Source organism: Salvelinus sp. IW2-2015, linkage group LG20 (assembly GCF_002910315.2).
Source record: "Salvelinus sp. IW2-2015 linkage group LG20, ASM291031v2, whole genome shotgun sequence".
Lineage (NCBI taxonomy): Eukaryota > Metazoa > Chordata > Actinopteri > Salmoniformes > Salmonidae > Salvelinus > Salvelinus sp. IW2-2015.
In genome coordinates this window covers 48,501,910-48,524,667 of record NC_036860.1, presented here as the reverse complement: position 1 = coordinate 48,524,667, position 22,758 = coordinate 48,501,910, and the positions used below count along the sequence as shown (strand labels likewise).

Genomic DNA, 22,758 nt, shown 5'->3' with positions numbered 1-22,758 from the left:
ATACCCTGACTCTGCTTTCAAGAGAAGTGACACAATTTCCCTAGTTAAAAGAAATTCATGTTAGCAGGCAATATTAACTAAATATGCAGGTTTAAAAATATATACTTGTGTATTGATTTTAAGAAAGGCATTGATGTTTATGGTTAGGTACACATTGGTGCAATGACGGTGCTTTTTTCGTGAATGCACTTGTTAAACCATCACCCGTTTGGCGAAGTAGGCTGTGATTCGATGATAAATTAACAGGCACCGCATCGATTATATGCCACGCAGGACAAGCTACATAAACTAGTAATATCATCAACCATGTGTAGTTAACTAGTGATTATGTTAAGATTGATTGTTTTTTATAAGATAAGTTTAATGCTAGCTAGCAACTTACCTTGGCTCCTTGCTGCACTCGCGTAACAGGTAGTCAGCCTGCCACGCAGTCTCCTCGTGGAGTGCAATGTAATCGGCCATAATCAGTGTCCAAAAATGCCAATTACCGATTGTTATGAAAACTTGAACTCGGCCCTAATTAATCGGCCATTCCGATTAATCAGCCGACCTCTACAAGAGATTGTGAGTTCAAATCATGTATAATTGAATATGCGCAATGTAATCATGAATGTCAACGTCTGTCAAATATGTAAGTAGGCTACAATTTTTTATATGTCAAAAGCACATTGTGTAACTAGTTCCACAACCTTGTTTAGTGAAGATGCCCAAATAATAATTTCTAGTTGAATGAACATGAGACAAGTTGAGCAAACACATKATTTAAATTACACTGAATTTTTGCATACATTTGTTTTTAAGTTGGAGCTAATTTTGGGCCAACTAWATATGTTAGATTCAGCTAACACTTTTTTTCTTTTGATTGAAAAGTTGAGTAAACTTTTAAAGGCTGGGGAACCAGTTAACTTTTCTTTAGGTGCATAGGCAATAGGTTTGTTCCTTCAGTTTAGTTTAAGTACAGTACTAAAGCCTTTCCTTATCAATCTACCTTCATAATTGTTAGAATGTTCTGTCTCATTCTCTTCGTTCTTTTACATTTCCAGGCCACAATAGGAATAGATTTTTTGTCTAAAACCATGTACCTCGAAGACAGAACAGTAAGTTTTACTTTCTCCTTTTTAAATTCCATTGAGTGGTAACATGCAGATGTTTTCATAATATACTGATTATTACAGGAATTAGTTAATTTTTAAGTGAGTCTGTTAGTCATGACTGTGGCATTATGTGATTTTACTGAATAATGTTACATTTCATTATGTTGATTTTGAAAATGTCTCCCTTCAGTCCAGTTTCATTGAAATTTAAAAAATGTACCCATTCAACTGGCACGCACGCACACACCCCCACCCAATCACACAGGTCCCTGAGTCCTTGCCACTGGTGGTTTCTGGGACTTTGGTGATCCTGGGTATCCTGTGACCTGATTCTGTCTGCTCTAACAGTGTCTTATCCTGGCCCAGGTTCACACACACGCGCGCGCACACACACCAGACAGCGCACACACTAGCACCTTTAAAGGAGCCGGCCTGGGATTGGCGCTTACCTTGCATCTTCCTTCCTGCTAGCTTTCTTCTCCAGACAAACTCATTATTTTCTTCCCTTTATCCCATCTGCTCATATTCTCTTCATTCTCATGTTGAAATTAAACATCAAGTTTGAACAAGGGAAGAACGTTTCAGAAATGAGGCCTAGTACCCATGATTCCCCTGGCCCTCACTCCTCCTATGGTCACACACTCCCTGCATGCAGCCCTCTCTTTCTCGCGCTCTCTCTTTCTCGCGCTCTCTCTTTCTCGCGCTCTCTCTTTCTCGCTCTCTCTCTTTCTCTCTCTTTCTCGCTCTCTCTCTTTCTCTCTCTTTCTCGCTCTCTCGCGCTCTCTCTCTCGAGTTGATTCAGTTTTATTTCCTTACTCTTTATGGTTTCTTACCTCATGTTTTCCTTTGTTTCTGCACTCGTTTTCTCTCATTTTCTTTTCATCCTTTCTTTTTCCTTTTCTTTTCTTTCTCCTCCCATCCGCAACAGATCAGGTTGCAGTTGTGGGATACGGCTGGGCAGGAGCGTTTCCGTAGCCTCATCCCCAGTTACATCAGAGACTCTGCCGCAGCTGTTGTAGTATACGACATCACAAGTAGGTACTCGCCTCCGCGCCCCGCCCACTCGACGTGCGTGCGTGCCCCTCCCCACCCCTCCTCAAACCTCGTCCTGTTCTCCCCTCTCTTACCACCATCTCTTCCTCTCCGCCATCTCTCCCCTTCTCCTTCTCTCCKTGTGTTGTGGTGCTAACGTGCTGCTCAGGTGAGACTGCAGCTTTGGGACACAGCCGGCCAGGAGCGCTTCCGGAGTCTGATCCCTAGCTACATACGAGATTCTACCGTGGCTGTGGTAGTCTATGACATCACAAGTGAGTGCGGCCCCTATTGATGGAAAAGTGATGGAACGATGCTGACCAAAACAAAAAGATGTCCTCATTTTTCACCGCTGGCTCAAGTCCCTCTTCTTTTTTCTGTTTTCCCATCCTCCTCTTTATCCTTCCAGATATCTTTCCTCCTTTTTGTCCCCGTTTCTTGTTTGTAGATGTTTTCCTCCCACTCTTCTTTTTGTATGCGAGTCCACTTGGACAAGTTCTTTTATTTTTTTTATGTTAGCTTTTTGCATTTTTTGTTGTCTGTGAAAGCTTCTCTGTTTCTGTAATAAATAGAAAAAGATTAGGCTAATCTGTTTATTGATACTAGGAGCGCAAAGCATTCGGTAGCATACTACATGCAACCCAATTAGGCTACAATATCAGTCGGTGAAATCTGTAATACTAAAGAACCATTGACTTAATCCGTAGTCTAGTGGTTTCTTAGATTTGTGGTCATGAATACATGGATGGCAGATTTATCATTTTGTTTTCCCCAACAGAGCAACCTATCATTTATTTTCTATCCTTCCTTTTATCTTGATTTCTCTGTGCTATCTTTCTTAATGTCTGTTTTTTCCACCCCATTATGGCCACCAATTACTTGCTAGTTCTGTTGTCACACACGTACCAAAGAATGAAGTGTCTTATTGGTTTCATTCAAATAATTGGTATTGGTAGCTTTGATGTTGCTTCAGAGGCCTATTTTGCCCATTATGAAATTAACATATTGCAGCCTTTCAATGTAATGTTCAGAGATGTCTCCTTTTTCACGTCTCTTCTACCATGTGTGTTTGAGGACCGTTAGAGGCAGATACTGTATAAGGAGACAGGGCGCTGCAGCAGGGCTATTTAACTGGATGAGGAAGTCTGTCACTTATGAAAAACAGACACCACATCTAGCTGGACAGACGAGAGGATAGACAGACAGGAAGGCAGAATACAAGGATATGGCTAAATAATAAGAGAACCCTAGATGGATAGGAAATGGGAGATGGATTTACTTAGTTTAATGATATGTTCTTATTTGTTGTCACTGTCTCTATTTGCACTGTCTTTCTGTCCTTCTGCTCATTACCATAATTCAGTACTTGTCACAACTTGGAGATTAACATTGAACTCCCCCTCCCTCCCTCCCTCTTGTATCAGACGTCAACTCTTTCCAGCAAACCACAAAATGGATTGATGATGTCAGAACGGAGAGAGGAAGTGATGTCATCATCATGTTGGTGGGAAACAAGACTGACCTTGCAGACAAAAGGTGTGACATAATAACTAAAGGGTGATGTCAGTAAGCCTGTAGAACTCTTCAGTTCTCATCAGACCAGGTCCTGGAGGGCTCTCCATTAGAGCATACTAATGAATCGACTGATTGTTACTGTAGAATGATTAAGACTGGCGCCACAGTGAGTTCCTGATTGAGACCTTTAGGCCCTCCTGTGTTAAGCGAGAGAAACACTGCCCTCTAGGGACAGCTAAGCAGGGACTTATTAACCTCGTCACTTGGTACAGGCTCTCTAGAGACAGATCTGGCTGGGGTTGAACAGTCCACACACAGAGACAGCCTTTGGAGCTCAGCATGGCCTAGAATTAGTTTCATTATTCAGAGATTTAGCAGATCATAGCGTGTCCCTTGAGTGATGTCTTATCCATTTGTGTGTTCAAACAATTGTGATAACGAAACAGACCTTTTTATTTTAACACGTGGTTTGTCACTATAACCCTCAATGCTTTTATGCCTTTAAACAACTTCTTTGTACTATTCCCATTTCTTTTTGTGATTGATTGATGCTGTGTTCTCGAATGATTGGCACGCTTTAGATTCTCTGAACTGACTGTAAGCTGCTGTTCTGCATGTTTAACCCTCTTATCTACCACAGGCAAGTTGCTATTGAAGAGGGTGAGAGGAAGGCCAAAGAGCTAAATGTAATGTTTATTGAGACTAGTGCTAAAGCAGGATACAACGTCAAGCAGGTGAGTGTGTGTGTGTGTGGCAGAGTCGTTCTCTCCGTCCATGCTGCCACTGCTGCTGCCTCGGCTCACCCTTGAAAAGGTCACTCATCACAGTCAGAGGTTTAGGGTCAATTGTTACAATAATGAAGAGACTTTAATTAGAATCATATGTGGTGTATTGAACCTGGAGCTAAGCTGGTGCTCTGAGGTGTTTTAGAGTCTGGCTGTGTGGGCACTTTTAGACAGAGCAGAGGCTGCTGCAGCGGAAGCAGGAGGAAACACGGCATGTTCATCCTTCACTTCATGATCTTCACATTGTCTTTTCCTTTTGTTTTCTCGTTCATGTGTATGTGTGTGTCTGTTGTCGTGGGACATTGCAGACAGATAACCACAGAGGAAGGGGAACAGAGAGCCAAAGAGCTGAATGTTCTGTTTATTGAAACAAGTGCAAAGACGGGCTACAATGTCAAACAGGTAGAGCACAGCATGCGTGTGTGCAGTGCTCACATTCTCTTAACGCTGGCTTGCTTTATACTAAATGGGGTCCTTGGGTTATTTTCAGAACTCTTGCCCATCCATCCCATGTTGGCCATAATAACTAAAGACCAGAATGTTCCCCCGCTGGTCCCCCGGGCACCCTGGGACAGACCATCCACTTTGGCCTCCGGTCTGGTCTGCTGGATGGGATATACAGTACTGTGCAAAAGTTTTAGGCAGGTGTGAAAAAATGCTGTAAATTTAGGAATGTTTTCAAAAATAGACATGTTAATAAATTATATTTTTCATTTAACTAAATGCAAAATGAAGGAACAGAAGAAAAATCTAAATCAAATCCATATTTGGTGTGTAGCAGAAGGCAGTTTGTTTGTCAAAGGGCAGTACACGAATGAGTGTCTGCAGGCAACAGTGAAGCATGGTGGCGGTTCCTTTTGGGCCTGCATTTCTGCAAATGGAGTTGGGGATTTGGTCAGAATGAATGGTCTCCTCAATGCTGAGAAGTACCGGCAGATACTTATCCATCATGCAATACCCTCAGGGAGGCATCTGATTGGCCCCAAATTTATTCTGCAGCATGACACCGAACCCAAACATAGTTCTTAAATGACTTTTGCTGTATTTTCAGCGTAAAGAAGAACAAGGAGTCCTGGAATTGATGGTATGGCCCCCACAGAGCCCTGATCTCAGCATCGTCGAATCTGTCTGGGATTCAGGGATGCAAACTAGTCACCTTTCGGCGAAATTCGCCATTTTGAATCCAAAGTAGGTGGCCTACGTGATTCGTGTAGATTCGATGAGAAAGGTTTGTGGGGGTGGGGAGGTTGGATCACTGCTGGCTGTAAGCGAACGAGTGAGGCGCAATACTGTCTGTATCCAAGGCTCAGCCAATCATTTACATAACAGAATGCAGCGAAGCACGCGACTGAAGAAAGAAGAGACAACCAACTTACTAGTTACAGCATCAGCACGCGCTCTGGAATGTCAGCTTGCCAGTTACAGCAGCGCGTCCCCTGAAAGATAATGAAGAGGTAACATTAGGTGAGAAGTCACGGAGACGGGTGAGAAGGTGATGAAGCATACTTCATTTTAATTTATTTTTTATTTCACCTTTATTTAACCAGGTAGGCTAGTTGAGAACAAGTTCTCATTTGCAACTGTGACCTGGCCAAGATAAAGCATAGCAATTCGACACAAATAACAACACAGAGTTACACATGGAATAAACAAAACATAGTCAATAATACAGTAGAAAAATAAGTCTATATACAATGTGAGCAAATGAGGTGAGATAAGGGAGGTAAAGGCAAAAACAGGCCATGGTGGCGAGGTAAATACAATATAGCAAGTAAAACACTGGAATGGTAGATTTGCAGTGGAAGAATGTGCAAAGTAGAAATAGAAATAATGGGGTGCAAAGGAGCAAAATAAATACAGTAGGGAAAGAGGTAGTTTGGGCTAAATTATAGATGGGCTATGTACGGGTGCAGTAATCTGTGAGCTGCTCTGACAGCTGGTGCTTAAAGCTAGTGAGGGAGATAAGTGTTTCCAGCTTCAGAGATTTTTGCAGTTCGTTCCAGTCATTGGCAGCAGAGAACTGGAAGGAAAGACGACCAAAGGAGGAATTGGCTTTGGGGGTGACCAGTGAGATATACCTGCTGGAGCGCAAGCTATGAGTGGGTGCTGCTATGGTGACCAGTGAGCTGAGATAAGGCGMGGCTTTACCTAGCAGAGACTTGTAGATAACCTGTAGCCAGTGGGTTTGGCGACGAGTATGAAGCGAGGGCCAGCCAACGAGAGCATACAGGTCGCAATGGTGGGTAGTGTATGGGCCTTTGGTGACAAAACGGATGGCACTGTGATGGACTGCATCCAGTTTGTTGAGTAGAGTGTTGGCGGCTATTTTATAGATGACATCGCCGAAGTCGAGGATCAGTAGGATGGTCAGTTTTACGAGGGTATGTTTGTTAGCATGAGTGAAGGATGCTTTGTTGCGATATAGGAAGCCGATTCTAGATTTAATTTTGGATTGGAGATGCTTAATGTGAGTCTGGAATGAGAGTTTACAGTCTAACCAGACACCTAGGTATTTGTAGTTGTCCACGTATTCTAAGTCAGAGCTGTCCAGAGTAGTGATGCTGGACGGGCGAGCAGATGCGGGCAGTGATCGGTTGAATAGCATGCATTTAGTTTTACTTGCATTTAAGAGCAGTTGGAGGCCAAGGAAGGAGAGTTGTATGGCATTGAAGCTGGTCTGGAGGTTAGTTAACACAGTGTCCAAAGAGGGGCCAGAAGTATACAGAATGGTGTCGTCTGCGTAGAGGTGTATCAGAGAATCACCAGCAACATCATTGATGTATACAGAGAAGAGTCGGCCTGAGGATTGAACCCTGTGGCACCCCCATAGAGACTGCKAGAGGTCCGGACAACAGGCCCTCCGATTTGACACACTGAACTCTGAGAAGTAGTTGGTGAACCAGGCGAGGCAGTCATTTGAGAAACCAAGGCTGTTGAGTCTGCCGATAAGAATGTGGTGATTGACAGAGTCGAAAGCCTTGGCCAGGTCGATGAATATGGCTGCGCAGTAATGACTCTTATCGATGGCGGTTATGATGTCGTTTAGGACCTTGAGCGTGGCTGAGGTGCACCCATGACCAGCTCTGAAACCAGATTGCATAGCGGAGAAGGTACGGTGGGATTCGAAATGGTCGGTAATCTGTTTGTTAACTTGGCTTTCGACCTTATACGTTTTAACTCAAAGTTATTTTTGCACACGTAGCCTTGTGCACGTAATCAATGTCTATAGTGGCCACTATAATAGAGCAAAAATGAATGCCTGTTTGTTTCATTCTATTTCTACTTTAAGATATTTTTTTCCCCCAAGTGCAATATTTGTGTGTGGTCACAAGCGTTCTATTATAAAGGCTGTCATGGCTAACTGCAATATTAGTGTGTTTTTTCTCAAGACTTGAGTGTCAAGTCTAGGCAACAAATAAGATTGGATTGCTTTCTTTACATTTTTTTGCTGTGAATTAGGTTCACATTAACCACTTTTTATTTTACACGCAYAGACTGATCATATAGATCATATTCTTTTGTTTAATTAGTTAAAACCTGCATTTCCCCCTGGTAGGGATTTTTGCATGTTTCAGTGCAACAAAAAAAAGTGTCACATTTTTGGGCCCTCAGCAGTTTTCAACCCTGGGGATTACATGAAGAGAGAGAAGCACCTGAGGCTGCCTAAATCCACAGAACAACTGTGGTTAGTTCTCCAAGATGTTTGGGCCAACCTACCTGCTGAGTTCCTTCAGAAGCTGTCTGCAAGTGTACTTAGCAGAGTTGATGCTGTTTAAAGCAAAGGGTGGTCACCCCAAATATTGATTTGATGTAGATTTTTCTTCTGTTCACTCACTTTGCATTTTGTTAATTGATAAATATAATATATTAACATGTCTATTTTTGAAAACATTCTTACTTTACAGCATTTTTTCACACCTGCGTAAAACTTTTGCACAGTACTGTACATCTTTTTAAAAACTTTTAATTCTCACTCCAGGTTTGATTTGAAGTGATTTCTCCGAACAGTATCAAAGGATTCTATTTAATGCATCAGATCTGCATGAACTTAAACTCCTTTCCAGCAGGTATGGGATGGAATTTAACTCTGAGGAGGAAATGTATATGATTACTGCTTTCCAACTTAATCCAATTTACATTTATTTAATTCAATGCCTCTATTGACTAGTTGTGATGGTCATGGAATTTTGGATGACTAATTGTTCAGCCAAATGACAGCGGTCATCATAATAACTGCTTGAATAGCAAAAAACTGAAACATTTTCTCCTCTCCTCCACTCCTGACTGCATGTGCTGCTGCTGCAAGCTAGGTTGAAGATAACTTGTCCTAACCTTTGTTGTCATTCCATGTGGAAGCTTTTTAGAAAATATACTAGCATAGCTGGTCCCATTGTGGGGTATTAGAATCCTCTTGTCTTTTTTCATCTTCTCCTAGGCTGCAGGGAGGGGGGTGTTGCCTAGGCAACCTCAGACTTTACAACATCTTGTTTGTTTCAGCAGGAGCCACGTTGTAGAGTCCATGTTACAGCAGAAACGGACTCAACCAGGCAAATGCCCAACCACCCCGTTTTCAGTCAGCTGTTCATTCCACAAATAATAAATACATTTTTTACAGTTAATGTATTTTCATGTCAGTCTTCATTCATGACCGTCGGTTCCATGGTTATATGGTACTTGTGCCAGCCCTACCAATGACGACGTACTAAGAAGAACGAGAGCACACAGAGCTGCAGGCCTGGTGTCAAGGCAGGAAGGTTAGAGTGTTCTGACTCTGACAAACYAGGTCTGTTCTCTCTCCTGCAGCTGTTCCGACGCGTGGCCGCTGCCCTCCCTGGCATGGAGAGCACACAGGACAAGAGCAGAGAAGACAGTATCCTTACTCTACACAGAAATGTGTGTGTGACTGACTATGCATGTTTTTCAGTGGCAATAGTAGAAACAGATTGTATTCAAACATTTACAGCCACCTATTGGGTAGCATGTAAACCTATTAAAACATATTGAGAAGATGGGAAGTGTTTGAAAAGACTTCATGTGTTCCTGTCTGAGCTCTTTGAGTTGGTCCTTAACCCCTCCTCCCCCAGTGATTGACATAAAGCTGGAGAAGCCCCCAGAACAGCCCATCAGCGAAGGAGGCTGCTCCTGCTAACTCAACTCTTTATCACTCGTTCGCTCTCTCTCCTGCGCTTTGTTCTTGATCCTTCTCACCCTGGCTTATTCACTACCCCTATGTCTCTCTATACGGTACCTTTTCTCTCTGCTTGACTGCTCTCCCTCTGTCTGAACCCCTTGAATCCTGACTCCTTCTCCCCAGCCTGAAAGAGAAGAACACTACCTGTCCATCATCCTTGTTGTCGTGGTAACCTGCTCTCTCACTGAGATGACCTTAAGCTTAACAAGCACAGTATGGATGTGAAGGCTATTTTATTTCAGTTTATCTTTCACTCTACTTTGGCAAAATCCCCCCAAAAATCAAGCACTGTATCCTATTTTTCTGTTGTACTGAAATGTTTGGTTGCACAGTTGTCAATTGATGGCAGCCTGTGAGGGACCTAGACCCATAGATACTGAGTGGAATGTTTCTGCCATAAGTGGGTCCTGAACGGATTATTACAGTTTAGCAGCCCCCAATCAATATCACTCATTGGGTGAAAGTTGAGCATAACAACCTCCCTTTCTAATGCCAGTCCCACCACAGAGCAGCCATACAGTGTCACTTCACAGATACATGGCATGACGACACTACGTAGGGAAACCACAAGGACTCACACACATAGTCCCACCACAATGACGTGACATTATACAACACAAGGGCAGTCTCACTACCACTACACGACCGTCCTTAATTTGTCCCTAACTTGTCCTCACAAATGAAGAAAAGCGATCTTCACCTTGGCTGCCATTTTCTATTATCTTTTGGTTAGGTCTTTACTTTTTTCTAAAGAGTACAATTATTATCATAGATGAAAATATATTGCTTTGGAGAACAGTAGTGTTTACGAAAAGATTTTTGTATATTGAAATAAGTATCAAATTCAACACAAACCCAACTTCATAATATATGCAGACATGCCTTTTAAGTGTTAATTGTAGAGGGCTTCCATGGTTTAGGGTTTTCCTAGCTTTGTTAGGTTTGTTATAATATTGACACTTTAGAGTAATTTTTTTTCTTTGCTTATTTTTTTGTTTGGTTTTGATCTTTTGTTAATGATAATTATTTTACATGTTCATTTAATAATGACTTGTAATATTTATTTTTAATAGATCATGTTTCTTCATTTGTATTACTGTTAATACTATTATTGTTGGGATGATCCCTAAACGGCTAATAGAGTATTTTGTCAACCACCTGATTTTCAAACATGTCCCCCAGCTCTTCTGGTGATATCACTACCCCTCTACTCCACCCCAAAATGCAAATTTAACTGAAGAAAAAACAGTGCAATGTTTGTGTATTTTTCTGAAGGAAAGTCCACTTTTTTTTGGTAGTCTCTTAGTTCGTAACCTTTTTTCTTTGAAATGGTTTTAACTGGATGTTAGAGGTAAACTAACTGCTTTGCGCCGCCACGTGTCTGTGCAATGAAGCGCATAATTTGCACTGCTAGAATTCATCAGTGTCTTATCAACATCCCTAAGAAAGGTCTGCATTTAGTAACTGAAATGTTGTTTTTGATGGTTGAATAATAAATTGATTAAATGCTAGACAAGGCAATCTGGAAAGAGGGAGTTGTCTGGTTATTTCCTGTGAACTAGTGGTGTCATGTTAGTGTGGAAAATATTTTATTTCAATATTTTAAGTCTAAATAATTTCCCCACAACATATTTGGGTCAATAGGGGGCAATGTTTAAGCAGTCTGACACATGGACAGAACTAGCTGTCGTCCTCAGACCGAGGGAGTGTTTTGTATGGCACTGTAGATTTCAGACAAGGTGAAGGACAGAGTATTGACCTTCTGTCAGGTATGGTTAGATGTCAAGGCAGGCTCCATCCTGTTTCAAGGGGAAGTTACTGGGTAAAGTCAGAATGTATACTCTAATCTTGCCTGTCTGCACTCCTCATCAACACTGCATCCACTTTCTGACAACCTCAATGTCCTACCAGTAAGCTACAAGCCCACCATTTGTCAGCTCTCATATCAGTTAGTGATTACAGCCTCCCAGCTATCACAGTGAATTTGACTAGGCATTTTCTTATTGGGTTTGGTTTAACTCACCTAAAGTGTAACGTGTTGAGACATGCATAAATCAACTAGCCCTCTGACAGGAGCCCATCCCTTTACTGTCTGCTGAGAGCCTGTACAGCCACTAGATGGCAGCCTCTCCAAAGACTGGCCAGGGGCCCATGAGCAGAAAAATCCACAGGAGAGTGATAGTGTTAAACTTGATCTAAATCTGCTCCCTGATGAACAGTACCTACACACACCTGAAATCTGCTGCACACCAAACCTTGCATCCCCCTCTCCCTTCAGAGACCCGTTGACCTACGTAGTTCATATACTATCCTTCTTCTTTTGGTTAAGTGACTCCTGTTCTTTAGAGTAGCTGGATAATTCTCCCTGACTTCACACTTACTTTGGGCTATTAAATGTCCGATCTCTTCATCTTATTTGATTCATACTCCACATTCAAGCTTGAAGCCCTAAATATGGAGTATCAATAAAGGATTTTGACAAGGGAATAGCAACATCTATCATTAATGATCAGCATCTTTGTGGCAAGAAAATCATAAGAATTCCAGCTTTAAAATTGTATTTTTGGAATATCCATTAATCTAAGATGTCCTTTTCCTGTTAATTAAAGCAATTTGGTGTTTCCTATTTGGCCATCCAAGGTAATTTATGTATGAATAATCTTGTGTGTGTGTGTATTTCATTGTTTGCTTGTGTGTCTGTGTTTTAAGATGGCTGTTCCAGGTCACTGATGACACACCTGCGTCTCTCATGTGCCTTAGAGCTTTGAACTCATTCAGCCCTATCCCTGGCCAGCTGACAACAGCTCTCCAGAGCCTCTCTCTGTCACTAACCAATAAACCAGGTCCAAACATATTCCACTGATGCACCTCAGTCAGAGCTGTTGCATTCTGTCTGCCTGCCACAGGACTGATACACCATGTGTCCTGGATGAGGGTGAGACCGTAAGCCCCCTRGCCCAAGATGCTGAACACACACAATGCTCCCTCCTTCCCTCCCTGTCTGCTCTCACTCACACACACACACAAACACATACACGTACACAGAGCTAGTTAAGCCAATCCTTGATTCACTGCAGATGTTGCTGTGTAAGGTCTGTGGTTGTGAACTTGCTCCCTCTAGCCTGATTGACTGCTGAAGCCGTGGCTGGTTTTATATAAGTGAATGCTATAACAATGCATGCACTGTTACCATGACATCACGGGCACATGTTCTAATCACCTCTCACAAACCTGCACGCAACCTGAACACCATCCCCCACTCCTCTCTCTCCCTCCCTCTCACCTCCCTCTATTTCTCCTTATGGTCCAAGACTCCATATATCTGTTTGCCAATCTTCCCCTTGATGCTGTTAAGGTTGGCTATGCACAGGTGTGGTAGAGCATGTGTATCTGTGGGCAGATGGGTGGGTGGGGGTAGCCTACAGTATATACAGTCTCACACCGTCATAATATTAATCTAATGAATGCAGCATTCAATGTCATGGCACAATACTATACTGTGCTCATCTCTCCAGAGAGAGAGACAGAAGGGGATGGAATGGAGAAGGGGAAATGGACAGAATGTGATTAAATGAATGAGGATAGGGCGAGAAGGTGATAGCAGAGATAAATAGGTGTGGAGGAAGGGTGTGGGTGTGGGCGGGGGGGGGGGGGTAGGGAGGAGGTGCAGAACCTGATTCTCCTGTAATCCTCTCAACAGAAGCATGAGCCGGGTGATGTGTAACAGAAAGAACAAAAGTGAGAAAAAAAAGAGAGACTGTGTACAAGAGGATGATGAGAGACAGAGCGACAGTGAGAGAGAAAGATACCTCTACCAAGACTCCACACTGAGACAGAGGATTACCGAAAAAAGCAGGGAAGGAGAGGTGGTAGAATCACTTATTCCAATAGTACAGGGGGAGAGAACAGAGACAGCACAAGGGAGGGAGGAATTCTTGCAAGCACAAGTGAAGCAGCGATCAGGGTAGCAATCCAAGCACATTTACTCGAGAAGGAAAGAGGGTAGAGCGAGAGAAAGAGAGTGAGAAGGTCTGAAGGTGGAGGGGGGGGGGGGTGTGGCATGCCTACGGAGTGTGACATTGATAGAGCGAACCAGAGAGAGAGAGCGAGCAGAAAGGATAGGGAGGAACAGGAGCGAGAACTAGAGAGAAATAAGTCATCACAGAGAGAGTGAGCTCAACGCACAAACACAAAGAGAGGGGGAAGGAGGAAGCGAGGAGAGAGAAAGAGTAAAGTGAGTAAGAGAGTGAAAGGAGAGGAACGAGATGATGGAACCCAGAAATAGTTTTACAGGAGGATAGCCACTCATCCCTGCTCTCTGCGGTAGACATGATTCCAGGCAGAGGACTCTGCTGGAATTAGCAAGAGGGACGATACAGGACAGCATGTCTGCAGCACCACTGCCTCGGTGTATGCAGCAAGGCAGTTGATTTGTTACTGAGGGAGTGTGTCAGTGTGTGTGTGTGTGCCGGCGGGCTTTTTACTGTTTCTTGTAGTGATTGGGGGAGGAGCCACCGTTTCTTGTGACAAGAAAATTCAGTAAGCAATACTGTGCATGCCAGGAGCTTTATTTGCAAATGTGTCTTTACATTCTAGCGTAGTAAATGCAGTAAGGATCCCGGGCAGTGAGTCGGTCATAGAGTTTGTGTGTGTGGGTGAGTGTATCTACGGCTCTGCATGGAGGTGAGCAGAGGAAGGGTCAGCTGGGTGCAGTGTGCTGGGTTTGAGGAGGAAGGTTATAGGGAAGGTACTGAACACAATGCAAGGACAAGAGCTTCGCACTGATGGGAGGGAGTGCATATGAGGTACCAGGAGAGCCCTGGGCGTAGGGTGGAGGACGGAAAAAGAGGGGGTAGGGAAGAGAGAGAGTGAGGGGGAGAAAAGGGGGGAGGAAGGAGATATAAAGGAGGAGGGAGAGAAGGTGAGAGAGAGAGAGTGAGCGAGATCATGGCTGTCAGATACAGTGTGCTATAGTATAGATCTGAGTGGTGCGGCAGGGGGAGGACGAGCTTCACTGCACAGGGAGGGGGAGAAAGGGAGGGAGGGGAGAGAGGAAGAGAGGCAGACGGCACCGCTCCTCTGCCAGGAAGGGAAGAGCAGAACGGGACCGGACCGAGGGAGGACACACACGTTCACCCCCACACAGTCACTCCTACAGAGAACCATCGGCCAGGTCAACGAGTAGAGGTCAGGAGAAGCTGGTGTGGGACGGGGGCGGATGCCCCCCTCTGGCTGGGTACTGTCAGGAGCACTGAGCCCAGGAGGAGGGGAAGGAGGAGGGGAAGGAATCGGGGGAGAGCCCCAGAGCCCTGGTTCCTCTGTAGATTGAACCTGTCTTTCGATGACCATGGGGGAGTGGACCATTCTGGAGCGGCTGCTCGAGGCTGCTGTCCAGCAACATTCTACCATGATTGGGAGGTAAGACTTTCCTGCCACTCATCGTGTGTGTGTGTGTGTGTGTGTGTGTGTGGTGTCGTGTGTGTGTGTGTGTGTGTGTGTGTGTGTGTGTGTGTGTGTGTGTGTGTGTGTGTGTGTGTGTGTGTGTGTGTGTGTGTGTGTGTGTGTGTGTGTGTGTGTAAAACTTTTTTTATTCTTAATTTTTGCATGTTTGGTGATGATTGTGTTTTTCTGATTGAAAGTGTGTGTGTGTGTCTCAGCAGTAGCCTCTACTCTCTGCCTCCCCTTCCCTCCCCTGGAGTGGGTCTAGGGTTTCCGGGATGATGGTGTTGATGTGAGCCATGACCAGCCTTTAAAAGCACTTCATGGCTTCTGACGTGAGTGCTATGGGGGTAGTCATTTAGGCAGGTTACCTTCACATTCTTGGTCTAAGGGACTATGGTGGTCTGCTTTGAAACATGTAGGTTATACAGACTCTGTCAGGGAGATGTTGAAAATGTCAGTGAAGACACTTGCCAGTTGGTCCGCGCATGCTCTGAGTGCACATCCTGGTAATCCATTTGGCCCCCCGGCCTTGTGAATGTTTAAAGGTCTTGCTCACATCGGCTACGGAAGCGGGATCACACAGTCATCCAGAACAGCTGGTGCTCTCATGCATGCTTCAGTGTTGCTTGCCTCGAAGTGAGCACAAAAGGTATTTAGCTCGTCTGGTAGGCCATCATTAATTAAGGGACAAGCTAATTGAAAATAATAAATAACTGGTATTACAAGGCATTAGGGTTAATTAATGTTGATTTCAACTATTGGCACTGGTATTGATGGAGGGGCATTGGGGGATCTCTAGTAGTAGAGGAGAGAGAGATATACCGAGACAGAGAACAGAAATGGAAGTGTGGAAGAGAGAGGAGCAGCATGAGTTGGAGGAGTTGAAGGTGGAAAAAATGAGTCTGAACTTGGAGGAGACGAGATTTTTGTGTAAATTGAGGCTGTCAAGTGAAGTCTCTGGTTTTGTGTGTTCTCTAGTTACAGCAGTGTAGTGACAGAAGGTCATGCATGAACAGATTGGAGTCTTATTAGCAGTGGAGACATGCATTGAGGACAAACATTCATTCTGTAATAGATAGATTTTTTTATCTGGGGTGTAAAAAATCTGCTTCATTGTCTCTCGCCTGTGTGATTAGTCAAATTCAAAGTGTGATTTTCCACCCATTAACCACAATGTGAGTTACTGGTAAACTGCACTCACCATCTGTACGGAATAATCACACACACACAACATTGACATTTCCATATGCTTGCTTACCCAGTGAAACATATAGCTGTATGATTTGAAGTACAGTCCAGTAGAGAAGAAATCTAGTGTACTCTCTTTCTGTCCTTCCGTGTTGAGCTGGGGAGCTTGGCTACAGAGCTTGGCTACTTGTGTTAGCATGGAGGCCAACTGAACTGCTGTGCTCATTAACCTCAACCCCAGGTAGTCCCCTGCCGCTAGGGCAACGCCTGACCTTCTCTCCCATCCGTCTCTGTGTCTGTGTGTGTGTGTGTACATAATGTCTATCAGAGTGTGTGGCTAGAAGGCTATATACAGTAGAGGAGAGTGGGGTAAGTCGTGCCAAAGTGTTAGTTGAGCCACCCCTTGTTTCTAGGAAACCATACACAAAATCAGTGACCAAATATTTAGGAAGAGGTTGTCATTTCATGGAGTCTGTGAAGGAAGAAGCCATATGTGGAAAGTGGTAAGCAAGTTAGATCCAAAAAACAGATTTTCACAAAGTCAAATTAATGTATTGTGTTATAAGTTTCATGATGCTTGTATCTAAACCAAAGTAGATAGTTTAAATAATGTTTTATACATCAGTTGAGGTCTCTATAAGCTACAATATGAGGTCCTAAACCTAGCATGAAAGTGCATCCTTGTAAATTTGTGGGTTAATATAGTAAAACTAGTTGCTTTAAGGTAAATTGTGCCATCTGTCCAGGGGAGAGTTGAGCCAATGGCTAATCAATATACCCCATACAAATGATGATTAGATTTTGTCCGTTTTATGCATAGTATTTTGAAGACACCTCGCATTCATGTGATTACTCAAGTTCAAATGATGACAAATTCATTCTTCAGTTGGGTTCGCCCCCTTCTAGGCCACAATTGAAGTGTTTTCTTCCCAGGTGAAATGCAAGGCATTGTCACTGGGATATGAGGTTACACCAGGGCCTGAACTTATGTTGAAAGTGTTTTTAAAAAGTACAAAGTAACAGAAATGTGTCCCAATGTTAACCCCATCACTATGCTCAATGTACCCCATACCCAGGGTAAGTTGTGCCAAGAGACCACTTTTTTGCAGAGCTAGGTTTTCAAAACTGTTATGTTTACATGCATTCAGATTATTTCCAAGGATACACAACACCCTGAAAAATACGTAGATATCTTTGTTAGAAAGAATACTATATTTCCCTTGATGTAATAATGCTGAATGTATTACTATATAATTTAAATTGAAACTTTTCTTAAACAATTTGCGTTATGAAGAGGCTATTTATGTATTGCTTAGTTTACTAAACTTCAGTTACATAATCACCTAAATAATTAAATCGGAGGTGATTATTTAACTTGAGTTTACTAAACTGAGCAATACATAAATAGCCTCTTCATCATGCAAATTGTTTAAGAAAGGTTTCAAATTAAATCACATTGACAGATAATTATGAGGTTTTCACTTTGGACAGTGCATTTGCACTATGAAGATGTCGCCCTCAACAATGTTCAAGGCGTTCAATGTAGGGTTGTGGTGTAGTATCACTATAGTCATTTTCTTTCACGTTATTCAACATCATATGGTGGATATGGTTTGGGGTCATGCTAGAGTATCAAAGTTCAGAAAGATACAAATGAAGTAGACCACACAAACAACAAAACCAAATAGGTGAGAGTGTATACCACAGGAGGTTGGTGGCACCTTAATTGGGGAGGACGGGCTCGTGGTTATGGCTGGAGTGGAATCAGTAGAATGGTATCAAATACATTAAACACATGGTTTCTGTGTGTTTGATGCCATTCCATTTGCTCTGTTCCAGCCATTATTATGAGCCGTCCTCCCCTCAGCAGCCTCCACTGGTGTATACATATCTCTCCATGTGTCTGAGTGCCATTCAATTGATACACGGGATAAGGGATCTGAATTTTCTTCACATCTCCTTTAAGTTGAGATCAAGCCTCTGTTTGGCAGCTGGAATCATGGATAGCCTGTCTGGTGCAAAAGAGGAATAAACTAATCAGAGAATTAATCAATGAATGAAAAAATTCAGAAGCAATCATTCAGAAGCAGAGACAACTCTCTCAATTTGTCTGCAGCGTCTGACAGAGAGCATTATTAATGCAGACATGGACTTCTGTTCATGTCTTTTATACTTAATCTGAGCGCTGCTGTTGATCATGCATTTTACAGGCCCGACAACAAAGGCTTTACCCCATATCAAACATACTTCAAGACTAATACTCCTCAAGCTAAATTTCGGTCAATCCTTTTATTAATTGTCACATCTTCCTCTGTAGCATCTATATGTGTGGTGTAAAAGGCATTGTGGTGTTTCCACATTCTATACCAGACGTGAGAAATAGCGAGAGACCAACTCTCTCGCTATCTCTCTCAGAACAATCTTCTTTACCCTAACCAGTCAGGCTTCAAGACGGGTCATTCAACTGTGACTACTTTTCTCTGTGTCAAGGAGGCTCTCCGCTCTGCCAAAGCTGACTCTCTCTCCTCTGTTCTCATCCTCCTAGATCTATACGCTGCCTTCGAAACCATGAACCATCAGATCCTCTCCACCATCTCAGGGCTGGGTGTCTTAGGCTCTGCACACTCTTGGATTGCATCCTACCTGGCAGGCCGCTCCCACCAGGTGACATGGAGAGGATCTGTGTCTGCACTATATACTCTCACGACTGGTGACCCACAGGGCTCGGTTCTAGGCCCTGTCCTCTTCTCTCTATACACCAAGTCACTCGGCTCCGTCATATCCTCACATGGTCTCTCCTATCCTTGCTATGCGGATGACACTCAACTACTTTTCTCCTTCCCCCTTCTGACACCCAGGTGGCGACACGCATCTCTGCGTGCCTAGCAGATATCGAAGCTTGAATGAGAGCCCACCACCTCAAGCTCAACCTCGWCAAGATGGAGCTGCTCTTCCTCCCGGGGAAGGCCTGCCCGTTCAAAGACCTCTCGATCACAGTTGAAAACTGCACAGTGTCCCCCTTCCAGAGGCAAATAACCTTGGTGTTAACCTGGACAACACCCTGTCATTCTCTGCAAACATCAAAGCAGTGACTCACTCCTGCAGGTTCATGCTCTACAACATCTGTAAAGTACAACCCTACCTCACACAGGAAGTGGCGGAGACCCTAATCCAGGCACTTGTCATCTCCTGTCTGGACTACTGAAACTGGCTGTTGGCTCCCCACTTGTGCCATCAAACTCCTGCAACATATCCAGAACGCTGCAGCCCGCCTGGTGTTCAACCTTCCCAAGTTCACCCATGTCACCCCGCTCCTCTGCACACTCCACTGGCTTCCAGTCGAAGCTTGCATCCACTACAAGACCATGGTACTTGCCTATGGAGCAGCAAGAGGAACTGCCCCTCCCTACCTTCAGGCTATGCTCAAACCCTACACCCCAACCCTCCGTTCTGCCACCTCTGGTCTCTTGGGCATCCCACCCCTACCGGAGGGCAGGTCCGGCTCAGCCCAGTCCAAGCTCTTCGGTGTCCTGGAACCCCAATGGTGGAACCAGCTTCCCCCTGAACCTAGGACAGCAGACTCCCTGCCCAGCTTCGAAAACATCTGAAACCCTACCTCTTCAAAGAGTATCTGAAATAATCCAACACCACCCCCTCACATCACCTTCTCACCCCCCCCCCCCAAATAAAATGCCTTTTGTGAACTAACACTCACTTACACTTTCTTTTAAGAGTGTCTGCTAAATTACTCAAATGTAAAATGTAAATAAGTCGTCATGTGAATTGTGAAATGGGTGAACCTATAGTGCACCACAGATATTGGTCTCCTATTTGATGGCTGGGAGTTTGTACATTTTGTCCCTCGGTAGCCTAGATAGATTCCTCTGGTTGCTCCTGTAGCTTGCTCAATACTGCTGATGTGGACATGAGGGTGTGTTGTAAATTATCCCTTAGTGTTTGGGCCATGTTCAATCTGTTTGGCCAACAGAACTGTCTGGTTAGCCTCTAGACATTAGCGGTAACTGATATCTCTGTGCTGGTCCATTCTGCCTGAACTTAGATGCTTATAGCTATTACAGCTATGGGACTAAGTGTTTAGATATATGCAGTGCATTTGGAAAGTATTCAGACCCCTTTACTTTTCCACATTTTGTTACGTTACACCATTATTAAAAAATGGATTGAATAAAATAAAATCCTCATTAACTGACACAAAATTCCACATAATTATTTATTTTTTTGTGCAAAAAATAAAAACAGAAATACCTTATTTACATAAGTATTCAGACCCTTTCCTTTGAGACTCGAAATTGAGCTCAGGTGCATCCTGTTTCCATTGAGCATCCTTGAGACTTGGAGTCCACCTGTGGTAAATTAAATTGATTGGACATGATTTAGAAAGGCACACACCTGTCTATATAAGGACCCACATTTGACAGTGCATGTCAGAGCAAAAGCAAGCCATGAGGTTGAAGGAATTGTCCATAGAGCTCCGAGACAGGATTGTGTCGAGGAACAGATCTGGGAAAGGATACCAAAAAATGTCTACAGCATTGAAGGTCCCCAAGAACACAGTGTCCTCTATCATTCTTAAATGGAAGAAGTTTGGAACCACCAACACTCTTCCTAGAGCTGTCCGCTCAGCCAAACTGAGCAAATGGAGGAGAAGGGCCTTGGTCAGGGAGGTGAACCAAATGGTCACTCTGACAGACCTCCAGAGTTCCTCTGTGGAGATGGGAGAACCTTCCAGAAGGACAACCATCTCTGCAGCACTCCACCAATCAGGCCTTTATGGTAGAGTGGCCAGACGGAAGCCAATCGTCAGTAAAAGACACATGACAGCCCACTTGGAGTTTGCCAAAAGGCACCTAAAGGACTCTCAGAACATGAAAACAAGGTTATCTGGTCTGATGAAACCAAGATTGAACTCTTTGGCCTGAATGCCAAGCGTCACGTCTGGAGGTAACCTGGTACCATCCCTACGGTGAAGCATGGTGGTGGCAGCATCATGCTGTGGGAATGTTTTTAAGCCGCAGAGACTGGGAGACTAGTCAGGATCAAGGGAAAGATGAACGGCGCAAAGTACAGCGAGATCCTTGATGAAAACCTGTTCCAGAGCGCTCAGGACCTCAGACTGGGCCGAAGGTTCACCTTCAAACAAGACAATGACCCTAAGCACACAGCCAAGACAACGCAGGAGAGGCTTCGGGACAAATCTCTGAATGTCCTTGAGTGGCCCAGCCAGAGCCCGGACTTGAACCCGATCGAACATCTCTGGAGAGACCTGAAAATAGCTGTGCAGCGATGCTCCCCATCTAACCTGACAGAGCTTGAGAGGATCTGCAGAGAAGACTGGGAGAAACTTCCCAAATACAGTTTTGCCAAGCTTGTAGCGTCATACTCAATAAGACTTGAGGCTGTAATCGCTGCCAAAGGTGCACCAACAAAGTACTGAGTAAAGTGTCTGAATACCTACGTGAAATTTCAGCTTTTTTATTTCTAATATATTTTAATATTAAAACCTGTTTTTGCTGTGTCATTATGGGGTATTGTGTGTAGATTGATGAAAAAATAAACAATTTAATCAATTTTACAATAAGGCTGTAACATAACAAAATGTGGAAAAAGTCAAGGGGTCTGAATTCTTTCCGAATGCATTGTACATAGTGTATACAGGTTGCCTGGCTGTCCAGACTCCTTGTTCCAGCCAAATGGTATGCCCACAGACGTTAGTTTCTTCTCCGCAATGAGTCTGGATCTGAGTACCTCCCCGACCCTTCACCGAATGCGAACACATTCAGGGCCATCTGATTAGTGCAGAAACCGATGGGCTGGGCCAGAGCCAGAACACAAATACAGCAGTAATTGGCTTTGATACTCTGATTGGTTAGAGATGATCCTATGACTTTGTTTTGTACAGTGCCCCTCGCACCACAAATGACTTCAATGATGGCGGTCTCAGACGAAAGTACTGTATGTAGCCAACGATGAAGCAGCGGAAGAATTAAGTGTGTCGTCGGGCTAGCATACAGGAGCCTTATTTAAGCTACTGTAATGTGTTGGTGTAAGGCTGGGAAGTTGTGTTTCATGTGGTCAGACTGCTATTTCAGATACACAAACACACAACCACCTGTGATCTCCCTTACAAAGCTGTAATGTGCTTTTCCAGGAGAGAAATAAGCCTGGGGGTTCTTGTATTAAATCAGATTTAAACACCTTGCAGGTAAAAGAGAAAGGAAGTGTGTTGATGCATCATTTTCACTGCAATGCTGTTGTGGGGACAGTGCCAGAGAGGAGTGGTGCGAAAAGAGGGGAGAGGGGGGATAATGGAGGACTAGTGGATCAGGGAGAGATGAAACAATGGAAACGAGGAGATGGATGGATGAGGAGGAAGGGATAAAGCTGCAGAGGCTGGGGAAAGAGAGGGGTTTGGAGCATGAATACACAGAGGAAGGAGGAGGAAAGAGAGGGGTTTGGAGCATGAATACACAGAGGAAGGAGGAGGAAAGAG

General features: G+C 43.9%; 2 protein-coding genes across 8 annotated transcripts in view; both read left to right on the top strand.

The window, feature by feature from the left end:
* Positions 1 to 10,306, top strand: part of rab6a (RAB6A, member RAS oncogene family) — a 31,024-nt gene extending 20,718 nt beyond the window's left edge. For 2 of the 7 annotated variants that reach the window (XM_024011525.2, XM_070449445.1), the window contains exons 3-8: positions 1,044 to 1,097; positions 2,296 to 2,401; positions 3,551 to 3,662; positions 4,282 to 4,375; positions 9,230 to 9,296; positions 9,511 to 10,306. In XM_024011525.2, coding sequence (XP_023867293.1) covers positions 1,044 to 1,097; positions 2,296 to 2,401; positions 3,551 to 3,662; positions 4,282 to 4,375; positions 9,230 to 9,296; positions 9,511 to 9,575 — 498 coding nt within the window. In that variant the 3' untranslated portion in view covers positions 9,576 to 10,306. Of the gene's footprint in view, positions 1 to 1,043; positions 1,098 to 2,022; positions 2,129 to 2,295; positions 2,402 to 3,550; positions 3,663 to 4,281; positions 4,376 to 4,734; positions 4,829 to 9,229; positions 9,297 to 9,510 lie in introns of all 7 variants that reach the window. The other 5 variants (XM_024011524.2, XM_024011528.2, XR_011481750.1 and 2 more) reach the window with 4 other exon arrangements.
* Positions 10,307 to 14,517: 4,211 nt separating this feature from the next.
* Positions 14,518 to 22,758, top strand: part of LOC111980251 (gap junction delta-2 protein-like) — a 26,813-nt gene continuing 18,572 nt past the window's right edge. The window contains exon 1 of the mRNA XM_024010942.2: positions 14,518 to 15,035. Within this exon, the coding sequence (XP_023866710.1) occupies positions 14,959 to 15,035 (77 nt within the window). The 5' untranslated portion in view covers positions 14,518 to 14,958. The remainder of the gene's footprint in view (positions 15,036 to 22,758) is intronic.